Source organism: Strigops habroptila, chromosome 8, assembly GCF_004027225.2.
Source record: "Strigops habroptila isolate Jane chromosome 8, bStrHab1.2.pri, whole genome shotgun sequence".
Taxonomy (NCBI): domain Eukaryota; kingdom Metazoa; phylum Chordata; class Aves; order Psittaciformes; family Psittacidae; genus Strigops; species Strigops habroptila.
In genome coordinates, this window is record NC_044284.2 from 18,386,843 (window position 1) to 18,400,591 (window position 13,749).

Consider the following 13,749-nt stretch of genomic DNA (forward strand, 5'->3'; position numbering starts at 1 on the left):
GAATCCCAGGGTCATGCTCTTGCTCCTGGATGCAACATCTCCTGATAGACAGACAGGCACAATGCAGGGTGCCCAGCACCCTCAGAAAGGGCACATCTCGAAACTAAAATCCTGGTTAGTGGGTCAGACATGCTGACCACTCTTGGCTGCTGTCTGTCAAGGTGTCCATCAGAGGAGCCAGCGGCTCCGTATCCACAGCACCATCACCCCTGATGGTCACAGCTAGGTCAGAACCATTACTACCAGACTAAATCACTTATATCAAGCACGAAATATACAAATGTTAGAAAAGAAAAACACCCCCACAGCTCATTTTCCTCCATTCAGGGTTGCAATGCCATCATATCCCTAAGCATAACATCAAAGCTCCCTCTTCAGTTTTCCACCAAGAGCTTGTTCCCCATGTGCTTTGCTGGGATGAGCACATGTGATAGGCAGCCCCCAGCTCAGTCTGCTGCCAGCCTTGCCAACGCAGTACCTTGCGCCTCTGCCCCTTCCAAGAAGCTGCTGGGCCTGGCTGCTTACCTGTGAGCTCCTTACATGTTCTTTGGGGCACAGAGCTCCAGCAGACCCCTGCCAACCTGCACTCTCTTATTAGCCTTTTTTAAAAACCCAAAAGAAATGGCACAGTGTGCAAGGAAGAAATGTAAAATAAAGGTGGCAGAGACATGAACAGTCTATGGGTAACGTGAATCTTTGCCTTCCAGTACTGAATCCATTCAGGGAGAAACTGTGCCCTCTGACTTAACAGCTGCCTGTGTACTAGAGCATTTATGCTAGGTGTATCCTGCACTTAAAATATGTGCAGGATACAATTTTATATGCTCACCATTACAAGCAGTATTTTCAGAGCAGTTTTCCTTTGACTTGAAGTCCTTCTCTTCTGTGATCCACTGCAGGCAGATGAACCTCATGTCTCATTTTCTTCTCTTTTTAGTTTAAACTGATAGAGCATTTCCCCCATGCTAGATACTGACCCTCTACCTCTTAAGCATCCTCTTAGGTAAAATGAGATTAGGCTCACACTCAAGTACCTTTAGCATGAGAGAGTAGAGATAAGGCCATGAAATCTCTCTTTAAAGCTGCTTCTCCCAGGAATCCCACTTCTGGCTTTGCTCCTGGGTTCATGACTATCCCATCCATGCCCACTGCAAGGGCTGTAGCCCTGTGTTTATAGATAGCTGCCCGACACTAATCCTCCTCCTCATCCCTCCCAGCCCACCTGCAGCGAACCCAGAGAGCTAACACACCTGCAAGCTCTCCTCTTTGCTGCTTTCCTAGTTAATCAAACATGTTCTCCAGCTCTGAAAAGCACTGGCTGTTTCTAACAAGCTAGGTAAGATTAAATCATCGCCCTCAGATGTAAAATATCACAGTATGATTTATTAAAAAGTCCCAAATTTTTACAGAGCTTACAAAAACATGGTTCTAAATGTCCATTGAAATAAGTGTCCAGTGAAATAAGTGTCCTGTTCAGCGCTCTGCAGGATTCGGTCCCTGAATCGAAGGGTACATGAGCAATGCTTCCAGGGTAACACCAGCAGGGAGGGCACAGAGGCACAGAGCAGGTACTGCCCTATTCCCACCTGCAGCTCTTCAGAACTCAGCTGCAGTTCCAGACTTCCCCAGAACCTTCCCAAAGTCCGAGCTAACACACATCAGTGGCACCACGCTCCAGTCCCACTGGGCTGCACAGCCCACCAGCAGCAGAGGGGTGGGTTTGGATGTTCCTGGGTAGCGAAGCTGCAGCAGTGCAGTGCGGGCTGCATTCAGCTGGCACATGTACAAGTTAATACCCATAAAACTGTGCAGAACTCCTTGCAGATCTCCCTCTGCTGCTGCACATCATCTTCTGTTCCCCTTGGGCCACTAGAAGCCATCACCTGTCAAACTTGAGTTACGAACTAAGAAGAGGCAAAGAGAAGGAGCTCTCCAACAACTTCACACTTTCATGTAAAGCAGAATTCAGATATTGAAGGAGAAAATACTTCTTTGTTGTGCTGTTTGGAAGGTAAACAGGTTTGGCTTTTCTTTTAACAATTTCATACCTCTATCGCTCCTTTCTCATCTCTTTCGCTTTGAGATTTATTTAATCCCACTTGAGAAAAGAAAGCGCCAATCAAGATGGGAGTTATTTCAGCATCTGTTGCTGAAACATTACTTCACTTCTTTTGTCCTTTTTATTCTCCAGCATTCAGCCAAGACTCTTAACTTCTCCTGTCTTCTGTTAATTAAAACACAAGTAGGATTGCCTGCTGATAACTCACACTGGCCTAACAGAGCCCAGCTGGATTGCTGTCATGAATAGGCAGCTGCAGGTCTTCCTGGAGCTCAAACTGTTCTCTGCAAGGGTTTGCTTTTTGTGTGTACTGTGCTAATTGGGGGAAAAGCTCTCTCTAGATTTTATTTTCCTTAAAAATATTTTAAAAGAACATTCTTATGGTTCACATCTTGCATAAAATTTACAACATTCTTTTAAATACCAAGAACAGAGGCACAAGAAGGAACACAGAGGAAAACTGGTGTAATGTAACCACTGTGACAACACAACTACCTTGGTTCCAATATGCCACAGAGAGGGATGAGCTTCCCATGGCTGAAGGCATCCAGCTCCTTGGGCAGCTTAGGCAAATTGCACTGTCTAACCCCATCAGAAGATCTCACTGGCTATTTTTTAGCATCTTAGAATAAGAGTCATATGGCTTATTTCTATTCATTGCACAATAATCCTCCAACCTATTCTGCATTAAAAAAAAAAAAAAAAATAAACCTTTCTGTAAACAGTGTTATCGTTCCTGCTTTGCCTGCAGCCTTCTTAGCATCACTCCATGGAAAGTAAGTGTCTGCCTTGGTGAACCGACTACTGAAATGTAATCACAGCTACATAGGTAAGCTGAGCATCAATGGCCACAGGATGAGCAGGCACAATACACACAGAAGTGTTTCGCTGTCATTTGGAAATGATGAGTCTATCTGGCACGTTTGTTTTCAGTCATATGAAGAACTCCTCCTCCTCGTCCTCCGCTCTGTTTGCGGGGCTGACTCGTGGTGCCTGCGGGTAGCAGCTCGATGCTCTTTGCCCTGTGTCTTCACCCCTTCTGGCTGCAGCCTGCAGCCGCTGGGTGCAGCCCCGGGCGGGCAGGGCGCTGCCGGCCGCGGCTCGCGGCAGGAGGAGGCTGCTCCGCAGGTCCCTGTGGAAGCGGCTCAGCGCGCAGCGGCCGCTCGCAGCGGTGCCCACAGCGAGCCCGGTGTCCACGTCGGTCTCCGCTGCCTGCCGGCGGGCACGGCTCTCCTGGAGGGAGGCCTGCAGCTTGCTGCTCCCCTGCCTGCGCAGGGATGTGGCTTCCCACCACGGCCAGGCTGCTGCACCACCGAGAGACGAGCCGAAGTGCCTGTGGAGGTCACCGCTGGCTGGATCAGGAGTAAGGGCTTTGCCCTGGTCAGGTTTTGTTTTGCCCTTTGTGGCTCTGACCTCCTGACTTCTCCGCCCAGGGTTACCCCGCTTGACAGGGAGAGGGGCTGTGGCAGAGTCCTGCAGGGTTTTGTCATTGCCTGCATTATTATGCCGATGGGAAAGCACAACATTTGTTTCACGGGGCTTAGAGCTCTCCTGAACCTGTTGAAGAAAATTTGGAGAAAACCCCATTAACATCTCATTGCAGCTTGACCAAGTGCTGAAATCACCTGCAGAGTGAGTTAGAGCCCCACTAGAGAACAGCATAGGAGTCCTATAAGCCTGAGTGATGGCAAATGAAATTTAATGCAGACAATGTGATGCACATGGAGGAAAAACAACCCCAGCTTCACATACAAAATGGCAAGTTGTGAGTTGAGCGTAACCCAGGGCCTCATTTCTGTGGCAGATAGCACCATGTTAGCATCAGTACAGTGCCTGACAGCAGTCTGGAAAGCAAATGAAATCTTAAGAATTATTCCAAACAAAATAGAGAACATTGTTATGCTCGGTGCAGCTCTGGTTCCAAAGCTGGACCACGGTACCTGTCCCTCACCTGCTGAAGACAACAGAGTGTCATGGATCTGGAAATGCTCAGAAATGGACAACAAGGATAATTGCAAGTACAGTAAAGGAACAATTGTGTATGATGGGAACTTTAAGCCTGGGGAAAAATAAAACAGTAATTAGTGAGCAACTTCAGCAAAAAAAGGAGAGGATGTGGTTTGTTTACTTCTTTATCAAACTAGGTGGCCTCGGTTACCTCTTCCCCAACAAAACCAAGACTTCCTGCAGGCTCAGGGGGAATGACAACTCCCTGTGGGTGGCAGTTCCCAAGCAGACCCTTGGATTGGGTTTGCAATAAGGCAGAAAGCATGTGTGTGTATAAATAATTTTCAGGTACTTAGAATTAAAATTTACAGCATGAACTGAAGAGCTGCAGAATAAAGTGCCATGTGCTAGGCTATCAGCATGCTGCATGGAGCATGGACACGAGTTACACATCCTCCAGTTCAAGTGAGCTCCAGATTCCTTCACCACAAGCACAGCGCAGCACAGCTACAGCCCCAAAAAGGCTTCCAAATTTCCTGCCAATGAATTCATGTATGGCTGTAGCTTGAAGACTTTATATCTACAGCAGGAAGAACCACAGAGTAATTTAAGAAGGGACCTCTGGAGTGCCTGAAGCCCAGTCCTCTGCTCCAGCAGGACCAACTTCAAAGTGACATGAAGATGCTCAGGGCCTTGTACAATCCAAGCAGGTGGCAAAACAGTTTATAAAGTGATATTGAATGAGCAGTACACAAAGGCTGCCCTGAGGATTAGTGTTCAGAGTAGCACAGAAATAGGCCATGCAGATTAAATACCCAAATTACAAGAAAAAACAATCAGAGGTGGGAAGGGTTGTTTGAATGGAAGGAGAACACACTGACCTAAACTGCCCTCCTGCTCACATGCATAATTCCCACTGTGTATCATCGCAGCACAGTCCTTTTTGTCAGTTTTTACTTATTTGTAGTCATACAACCTCAGGACCACACACTTGAACAGACAAAGCAGAGATTTCCTATGATATTTCTTCGCCACTTTCGCCCAATGGTGGGTGACTCACTCAAAAGCTCACAAACTCTATTGCATGTGATGCTGTATCAACACTATACTTACAATACATCTGGTTTTGGATGCCAAAAATCTGCTTTTGAAACCATTTATAATGTAATGACTTACAGGAGAAGAATAGGCTGCTATGTTCATTTGATTCAGGCAGGGAAGGGAAGATGTTAAACTAGCCTGCTCAAAAAAGCATTAATACATTCAATGTAAGACAAGCAGCAATGATGATAATTCGACAATATAAAAAAATTCCAACAACCTGTGCAAAAAGCTCCTCTCAGAGCACCACAGACACATACCTGAAGCAGAATTGTATTTCCTTCATAGTCTTGCGTTTGCCACCTGGTGCTACTGATGGGAATACATGGGTTAGGCAGGAGAGGCACCAACTGCCCTATTTCTTGCACCTTGAACTGCAAGGCTGATGACTCCTTTGGCTCAGCAGCCACCCCGATGGGCAGCTGCTTCAAGCAGAGCTGCACGGCAATGATGTGGGTTGCATACAACACAAAGACACAGAAGTTACTTTTCTGCATGGTTGCTTCTTTCTGTAGGATCATCTCATAGAGTCTCACTGCATCCTCATAGTTGTCAAAACTGCAGTAGAGGGTGACACGCAGGATTTCAGGGCCACAGTGCACCCGCCTGATGCCCCACACAGGCATCTGGTCATCCAGGCTGTAGAAGTCCTGGTGAGCAAGGGAATAAGGGTAGTTTTGCCCATTAGCAATCTGGGCACAGCGGTAGCGCCAGGGCGGGCGCTGGAATTGCTCATGGACCTGGAAAATCCGTTCTTCTCCCAAGTTCTCATGTAGAAAAAGGAGAACGGATATTCCAGGAAAGCCGCGGCTTCTCTTCTGATATCTCTCGTAGTATTTCAGTGGAGTAACCCGCTCAGACACCAGGAAAAGGCGAACGTCCAGGCAGATCCACTCTAAAAGCCGATCCAGAGTTTGCTGCAGAAGCAGTGAATGTCCCGAATTGGCGAGGAGATGCACTGTCAGAGAGTCTGCTCTGTCATCCATTGCAAAGGTTCCTGACAAAGAGAGTGCCTTCCCTCTCCTCTGCTACTGGAGCCTCAGTAATATGAGGGTTATACTGTAAGACTTCAACAGAATGAATTCAATCTTCTACCGGCTTCACAACAATCCAATGAAATATGCAGGTATGCAGTTAAAGTACGTGAGGAGGCAGGCAAAGAGTGACAATGCATTATGTGACTGGTCCCAGGCCACTCACATCACAGCAGAGCTTGGCTGAAGGCTCCTTTTCCAACTCCAAAACTTGAGCTCTGGTCACTGTGTACATGCGACAGACGTGTCCAGAAATACCCTTGTGTCCTACTGCTCCTGCCCTTCGCAGCACAGGGCACCAGGGATGAAGAGCTCTGAAACACAAAAGTAGTAACTCTCCAAGATGAGATGATGCTGTAAGCACACTTGCCTGTCAGCAGTGGAAACGGACGCTCCAGATCCAGGCGAGTCCCACCAGTGCACATCTCAGTGCAATCTCCACCTTTTCAAAGGCGATGTGGCACTGAGTTTGAAGAGCTCAGCATATTTTCTGGTAGTAGGTGGGCTGGCCGCAGCTCACTGTGAAAAGCTTGTGATCTTTGTGAGGCACACCCTTCTGGGGCATGCAGATAAGCTATTCTTTAAAAATGAGGAAGGAAAACAGGCTAACAAAAGAAAAAATCCATCGTGTGAACACAACAGATAACAATAAGGGCAGATATGAATCAGCTTTAGGAAAGAGGAGCTTTGGGAAAAAGCCTCCGCTCCTACTTATGCATTTCGCAACACAGGTAGCTTGCTGACTAGCTGGAAACCAGGTCCTGGGTTATAATATATAGCCCATAAAAGCTGGGTACCAGGCTTCCTCCTTTCAGTGCCCGGGTTTTGCCTCTTTTTCCTCCTCCTCCTCCAAGACACTCATGTAATCAGCACCCTTAACCAAACTCCAAGTTTTTTTCCTTGTTCCTTGGGTTTATAGATTGGTACTTAATTTAGCTTATTGTATAGACTACAATATAGGAATGCTGAAAGTACACCTCTTCCCAGGCCTCTTCTAGTGCCTAGACAATAAATCACACTGTCCCTTCATCTCCTTTTTTTGCCAATCCAAGAGCAATACATACAAGTCAAGCCAATCTCCACTTTCTATACTGAACTACCGCCACTGCAGCCAGTATTTAAATCAAAACTAGGGCCTCTGATGGTGTATCCAGCTCCACCTAATGAAAAGCAACACGTCTCTCTCTGCTGACATACTAATCTCCCTGTCAAACAGCCAAGCACACAAAGCAGTGGTTCACCATGCAGAAAGCCCAGCTTTAGTAAAAGTCTGTTACTCTAAACTCTGAACTATATTTTTTGTTAAATACAATGCTAGCTTTATATTCAACACTCCAAGCAAAATCTCCAAGATCTAAAGGTACAAGTAGCAGTGTCCTGGTTTCCTTTACGTAGAAGATCACTCTCTCTGTTAGAAGTGCACATTCATGCTTTAAAACCAGACTGATGAACACCAATGCACAATAAAAATTAAAGGCTGGCTAGAAAATGAGTAAAAAAACCTAATTTGCACTGATAGAGGCAAACCCACCCGCCAACACTGCTGAGCAAGTGACAACTATTGGGAAGGAGACAAAAAATCTAGCCTTTGGACAATTGCAGGAAGAGAGCAAAGAGAAGAGTGCAAGTACTCAAAACATTAACACGCTCTAGATGAGCTCTGAACAACACAATTTTACTGAAATATGGAAAAGGAAATGATTCATCAACTCTTTGCTACAGGGCGGGGGCAAGCAGTCATCTGCCTTTCCTGCATGTGAGGAAAAGGAAAATTTTGCTTGTACAAGAAAACACTGAAACTATGAAAGTTCATCAGGGCTCCGTTTGTAGCTGGAAGCACGAGCTGCATTTCAGGGTCCCTGTCGGGGTAGGAAGTGATGGTGCTGTGCTGTCCATCACTACAGGCTTGCGCAGCTCTCTGCCTCCATCCTCACTTGAATTGCATCAGCCCGGCTGTTTAAAGTGCCATGGGGCAGCAGCGTTGTAGCAAAGAAGATAAAGTACTGGTGGTGTGAACTCCTGCAAAGCAGCTGCAGGGAGTAAGGGCTGGTGAGCCAGGAGGAGTGGGGTTAGGAAACACTGCAGACACCAGCTCTCCCTCCAGCACCCTGGGGGGTTTCCAGATGGGCAGGAGCCTCTCACAGGGACTGCTGAAGGTGATCAGCAACTCCCCTGTGCAGTGCTGGGATGTGACATAGCTGCCATCCATTTCAAGCATCACCAGGTTTACAACAGCCAAGAAACTGAGCCTACGTGCGAACAGGGACAAATCCTGAACCCTGCCACCACACACTGTTTCCTCTGTGAGCAGCACACTTGCTGGGGTGGGATGGGGAAGCAGTCTCACCTGTGAGCTCTGATGGAGCTGCTTGGAGAACAGTTTTAGGCCTGGTTCTCAGACCCACAAGCTCTCCAGCAGCTCCAGGTCAAGGGTACCCACCGCCACTCCTACCATGAGCAGCATGAGATGAACCTTTGCCTGGGGTTGCCTTTGCTTGAACCTATCCTTCAGAGGGCAGCCCCACCACCCTGGCTAAGCACAGTCCACAGTAATGAATCCTCACCTTACTCTCTGCTTCCCCTTTCCCTAGGTTTCCAGCCTGGCTGCCAAATGGGAAAAGCACATTATTCATGGTGACCTACTGAACACACCAAGAAAGATTTATCTAAGAGACTACAAAAATAGCCATTCAACCTTATGTGAAGTCACTCTGCTGAGGGAAGGCAGGGGGGAAGAATAGTCCCAATAAGGTGCTGAAAGTATATCAGAGCCCTATTCCCACATGGTGGTGACTGGCAACGCAGCAGAACATACAGCAGACTGCCAGTGTAGTCCAGCTTTGCATAAAAGCAGGTCAAATATTAATACCGGAATCTACCACCAATATATACACCAGTAAGGCCTGAATAAAATAAAGTCTGAATGTAAGTAACTACCACGCTTTATTGTGTGGAGCCTCAGAGAATACTGTCTGCTATATTTTTCAACTCTTATGGTGGAAAAGCACAGCAACATAATTAAAAATTCCTTTTCATAATGAATTCTTAAGATGTGCCTAGTCCTCTGCGGTGCTCAGAGCCCTTCGCTCTAGCTGACACCAAGAAGACTGATGATGCATCACAAGATTTAATAAGTTCATAGTAACATCTGTAAGGAAGCTACTTTATAAGGATTTAGGCTTTGTATACTAGCACATAATTAACTTCAGAGAGACTGGGTGTGAATTACCTAAGCACCGCGGGAGCAGGCCTCATTAAATACATGCAATGTCTTGGGCTTACTAACTTTTAAAAGACATTTTTTGGTTTATGCCTATCTCAAGCTCTGCCTGTAGCAAGGACAAAAATACTAAATTAACCTGTTGGGTGACAAGTACCTGCAGCGTAGACCATACTGAGATAAAAAATCAGGAGTGAGGTCTTACTTGAACGCAGTAAGCTTTTCAAAGAGTTTGTCTCTTGCTCCAAACCTTGTGACTCCACCATCACTTCAGAGGAAGGTAAAGCTGCAATGACCGAAAGAGCAAAACCCCATCCAACCTACTGCGTTTATTTAAGTAGACTGCTCTCCCAAATGGTTCTTGTTCTTTCTTTCTAACCACCTAACAAAGAGTAGGAATCCAACAAGGGTCTGTCAGCAGACACATAGAGAGCTCCACTGCACACTGTGAATCAGGATCCAAGCATATATGGGCACAGAAAAGAAAAGGAAGGAAAACCAAATGCTGTTATAAAGAGGCCGGGGAAGCTTGCTGCAAGCTGCAGCCTGCCTCACCTCACATTGCTACCCAGAGGGCTGACCCTCAGCTGCTGCTGGGAGTCGCAGCTCTGACCTGGCAGCAGCAGCATCAACATCAGTGCAGCAGGCTACAACTCCTCCCATTGACAGGACCCAGCAACCTGAGACTCCTGCCCGGAGAAACACTATGCTGGGAGATGCATGGACAAGATAGAGTTTCAAGGCTCACAGGAGATAAAATGTAAAATAAATGAGAGAGGTTCCTCCTGAATCTCAGCCACAGTGGCAGCGCTACAGCACACACTGTCAGAGGGACAACTAGGATAAAACCACATTTTCCCTGTACACTTAGTGAATGCATTTTCAAAAGTGAAGCAAATAAGTTATCCTCAACTACATGGACTTTGGGGCAAATGCAAGGCTGGGAGAGCAGCACTGAGACAGAGATGAGGGAAATTGCTGGCAATAGACCAAACCGTGACCCTGTCGAAGCCCATGTTCGAACTCCCATCGTCTTTGAGGCAATCAAGCTTTTACCATTGGTACCTGAATGATCTCCCAGGAAAAGGAAAGTTGAGACTGAGGACTGAACTTCCAGATACATATGAACATCAACAGGATCTTGAAAACCTCACATTAAGCCAGAGTTATTGCAGTGATGTGAATGAGAATGACATCACATCTGCAAACCCCAAGCAAGTTCCCATCTGCTTGAGCAAAAGGAAAGGCGATGGAGAGAGAGAGGATGCTGCTGCAGTCTGTAACGGTGTCAGGTGAGAGCCAATCCACTGATAGCACCAACTGTGCAGCAACACCGCCATCCTTCCAGCCCCTGAGACCCAATGGCAAAACAAGAGTCAGGAAGACGAACAAAGAACCTCTGTGTACTTAAGTCAGCTTTTCCACTCCTGATGCCCTAAGATACCCGAGACACGCGTGGTTATACAGATGCCTCTGACAGATGCTGGTGTCCCTCCGGTTACATGGCTGATGGCCATTACAGCCACATGCAAGGGAAATCTCACAGAAAGCACAAAAAGCAGGAAGCAGGCTCTAGTCATTCAGATGGTTCAAATTCAAGCAGTTTGAACTTGGGTAAAAGTAGAAAACCTGCCAATTAAGTGCACATAGCCAAAGACGCACAAGTTTCTTAGCAGAAACTCCTACGCAGTTTAGGCCTTGATGCTCGCACATTCCCGTAGTGACTGCTCCCAGTGGCATGCTTTGGCTCACAGCAATAGGCACATGCTGCATGCCCCAAAATGCTGTGAAATACACCTTGTCCTTTAGTAACAAATATGTCACAAAAAGGCACTGCATGTCTTTGCCTGGCTACAGACACCCCACCACAGCCACAGAGTTTGTGAGATTCTGATTTCTACAACCTGGTCGATGCAGCTTTTGCATTCAGCTCCAACCAAATCTGGGCTATGTGTCTTCAGCAAGTTATGGGGCACTTGGAGACAGATAGATTCTTCCTCAGTTTTCAGTTGGGTTAAAATATATCAACCCCCCCAAGCACTCCGTACACACAAACCAAGATGCACTAAACATAATGAGACAACAGGAGGTTACAGCAGAAATCAGTATTAGAAAACAAAGTCAAATCTGTTGACTTGACTACGCAGAACCAAAATCCAGCCCTGACCCGAGATGGTATCTTTGGGAGCCCTCTGCCCACATCCCCAGCATCAACGCCACTCTCCTTACCCAGGTCTGTGTGGGATGAGGGGGCAGACAGCTTGCCTACATGTGAATTGAAGAGCCTTGCTTCAGCAACTCATTTCTGAAAGATTTAACCTACCAATATTTCTATAGGTTACACTTCAATTAAAAATCTCCCAGAAAAAGAAGACAGGTACATCTAAATAAACCAAGACTTGCAGGGCCCAGTGAAGTGTTTATTTAATCAGCTTACATTTAGCATTGCTGAAGACAACTCAAGGCAACATTCTTGGAAGGTCAGCAGCAGACGCTGAGAGAAACTGCACCCTACCGAGCGTTAATAAGAGCAAGTCCCCAGGAGCTGGTGAGCTCGCCAACGAGTCCGAGCTCCAGCTAAACAAACAAGTCAGGCCTACATGGAGTGAAGGCTTCTAATTAATCCCTTTCTTGAGGACAACCCTCCCAAGATACAGAATAATACACCCCAAATTCTCATTAAAAAAACCCCAAATGTTGGCCTGCATCCTACATTATGTTGGAGTTACAGATTTGCATAATTAAGTTGATAACAAATGGTGTGGCAGACAAGCTGCAGGAGATTGTTAGCCTCATCTTTAACAGAATTTCAAAGGACATAATATCCAAACATCAGATATTAGCAGAAGTGGCTCACAAGGTCTAAGAAACTACTCAGGTGTTACTGGTATTTGGGGCATGTTCTAGAAAACTTTGCAAAGAAAAAGCTGCACATGAACTCAAAGATCATAGTAAGGCACTATCAGGCTGCAATGTGGTTTCACTTTGAGGAATTCAGGACTTTCCACCGCAATTTTTTTCCTCCCAAGAACAGGACTGCTAGAAGCTATTCAAAAACCTGTTGGATTCCCCTTCCCTCCCAGCTTCTCCTCAGGCAAACAGCAGCATGTGGCTCACAGATCATCTCTCCATGCAATTTCTTGTCTTGTCCACAGCTAATCCAGGTCAGCAGTTCCAGGACTCGAGGTGATGAGACAGGCCCATCTCTCCTAAACAACAATACACCTTCTTGCTTCAGGATAAACAGCTGCTGAGATCAGGCAGACTGTGTCGGGCTGCCTGGAGACCCAGGCAGATATTGCTGTGTTAGTTACAGTCACACCACATTTGCAAGATTTTCTTTGCAGGCAAAAAACCCTGTGAAAACAAAGGTCAGATTGTGTTTGGTAGAAGACTGAAGAACCAGGAGTACCTGCCTGAACCTCAAAGCCTTAGCATGAAATGAGGCAGAACCACAGTTTGTGAGAGTACTTCCCTAAAACAATTGATCTGTCCTCGAGAAACCTGGCTTAATTCCAAATGTAAAAATAAAGAAATTCTCGTTAGATGCAAATAAAGTGACAAGCTCCTTATAGCCAGAACCAATGCTGTGGCTTTCCACATACTGGATAAATACAATGTGATCACAAAAAAGGCTTCAGGTATTAACATAATGAGAATAATACACACACAATAAAATGCACAAGGTTTAACAACCACCTGCACAGAACAACCAACCTGTCTCAGAACAAGCTTTGCTCCACACACCTCCCTTGCTCTCCCCAGGGATGCACCTTCCTCCCTGCATGACAGCGGATGTGCTGTGGTGAGAGCAGAAGAACCCCCCGCTGCAAGCACATGTCACTCTGCTGCCTAAACATTGCTTTCTTGTGTGTGCACTGCACCACCTTCGCTTTAGCTTCAGCTTCTGACAGATCAAACATCAATGCTTTGCAACCGTTTGAAGGATAAGGCATACAAATCAAGTGAATGGCAGCAGTATGGTGTTCAAAGAGGAAGAATAGAATAGCAGTCATTAAGATTGGAAGGTTCCTCTGCGGCTGTTGTACCTGGAATAAAATCTCAGTTTTGAACTGCACGAGGAAGAATAATTAATAAAACATCACTGCCGTAAGTTCAAATGTTATTTCTTTTCCTATCCATAAACTTCATGTTTATCTCAGTGAAACTAAACGCATTAGCTCCCATGGACTCACACCCCAGAGCTCCAGTTTTGGAGGAGAAATGAAGGAAAGAGCAAGACCCTGGCAGAAGTGGAGCTGTTTTACAAACATGACACATATTAATGCCAACACAGCAGCACCTTCCTGCACGGAGAGCTCCACTCACATCGGGACAGTCACACCGCACCTGGGGAGACCGCCATACCCAAAAATGTAAACCAGGTT

At 46.3% G+C, this 13,749-nt stretch overlaps 1 protein-coding gene across 2 annotated transcripts; it reads right to left on the reverse strand.

Annotated features, from left to right (window-relative positions):
* Positions 1 to 1,361: 1,361 nt before the first annotated feature.
* FAM124B (family with sequence similarity 124 member B) lies at positions 1,362 to 9,491 on the reverse strand. Of its 2 annotated transcripts, XM_030495710.1 has the most exons (3): positions 6,584 to 9,491; positions 5,368 to 6,455; positions 1,362 to 3,616 (listed from the first exon to the last, which is right to left on the reverse strand). In XM_030495710.1, exons 2-3 carry the CDS (start codon positions 6,091 to 6,093, stop codon positions 2,993 to 2,995), a joined length of 1,350 nt encoding a protein of 449 aa, XP_030351570.1. In that variant the 5' UTR covers positions 6,094 to 6,455; positions 6,584 to 9,491; the 3' UTR covers positions 1,362 to 2,992. The 2 variants fall into 2 exon arrangements, with proteins under 2 accessions (XP_030351570.1, XP_030351569.1); XM_030495709.1 differs by having other exon boundaries at positions 5,368 to 9,491.
* Between the last annotated feature and the right edge of the window lie 4,258 nt (positions 9,492 to 13,749).

Bases quoted from the DNA above. Each gene is read 5' to 3' on its own strand.
- FAM124B (XM_030495710.1), bottom strand. From the start codon at position 6,093: ATGGATGACAGAGCAGACTCTCTGACAGTGCATCTCCTCGCCAATTCG. The intron at 3,617-5,367 runs GTATGTGTCTGT...TTTCTTCAACAG, and splicing joins GAAATACAATTCTGCTTCAG to GTTCAGGAGAGCTCTAAGCC.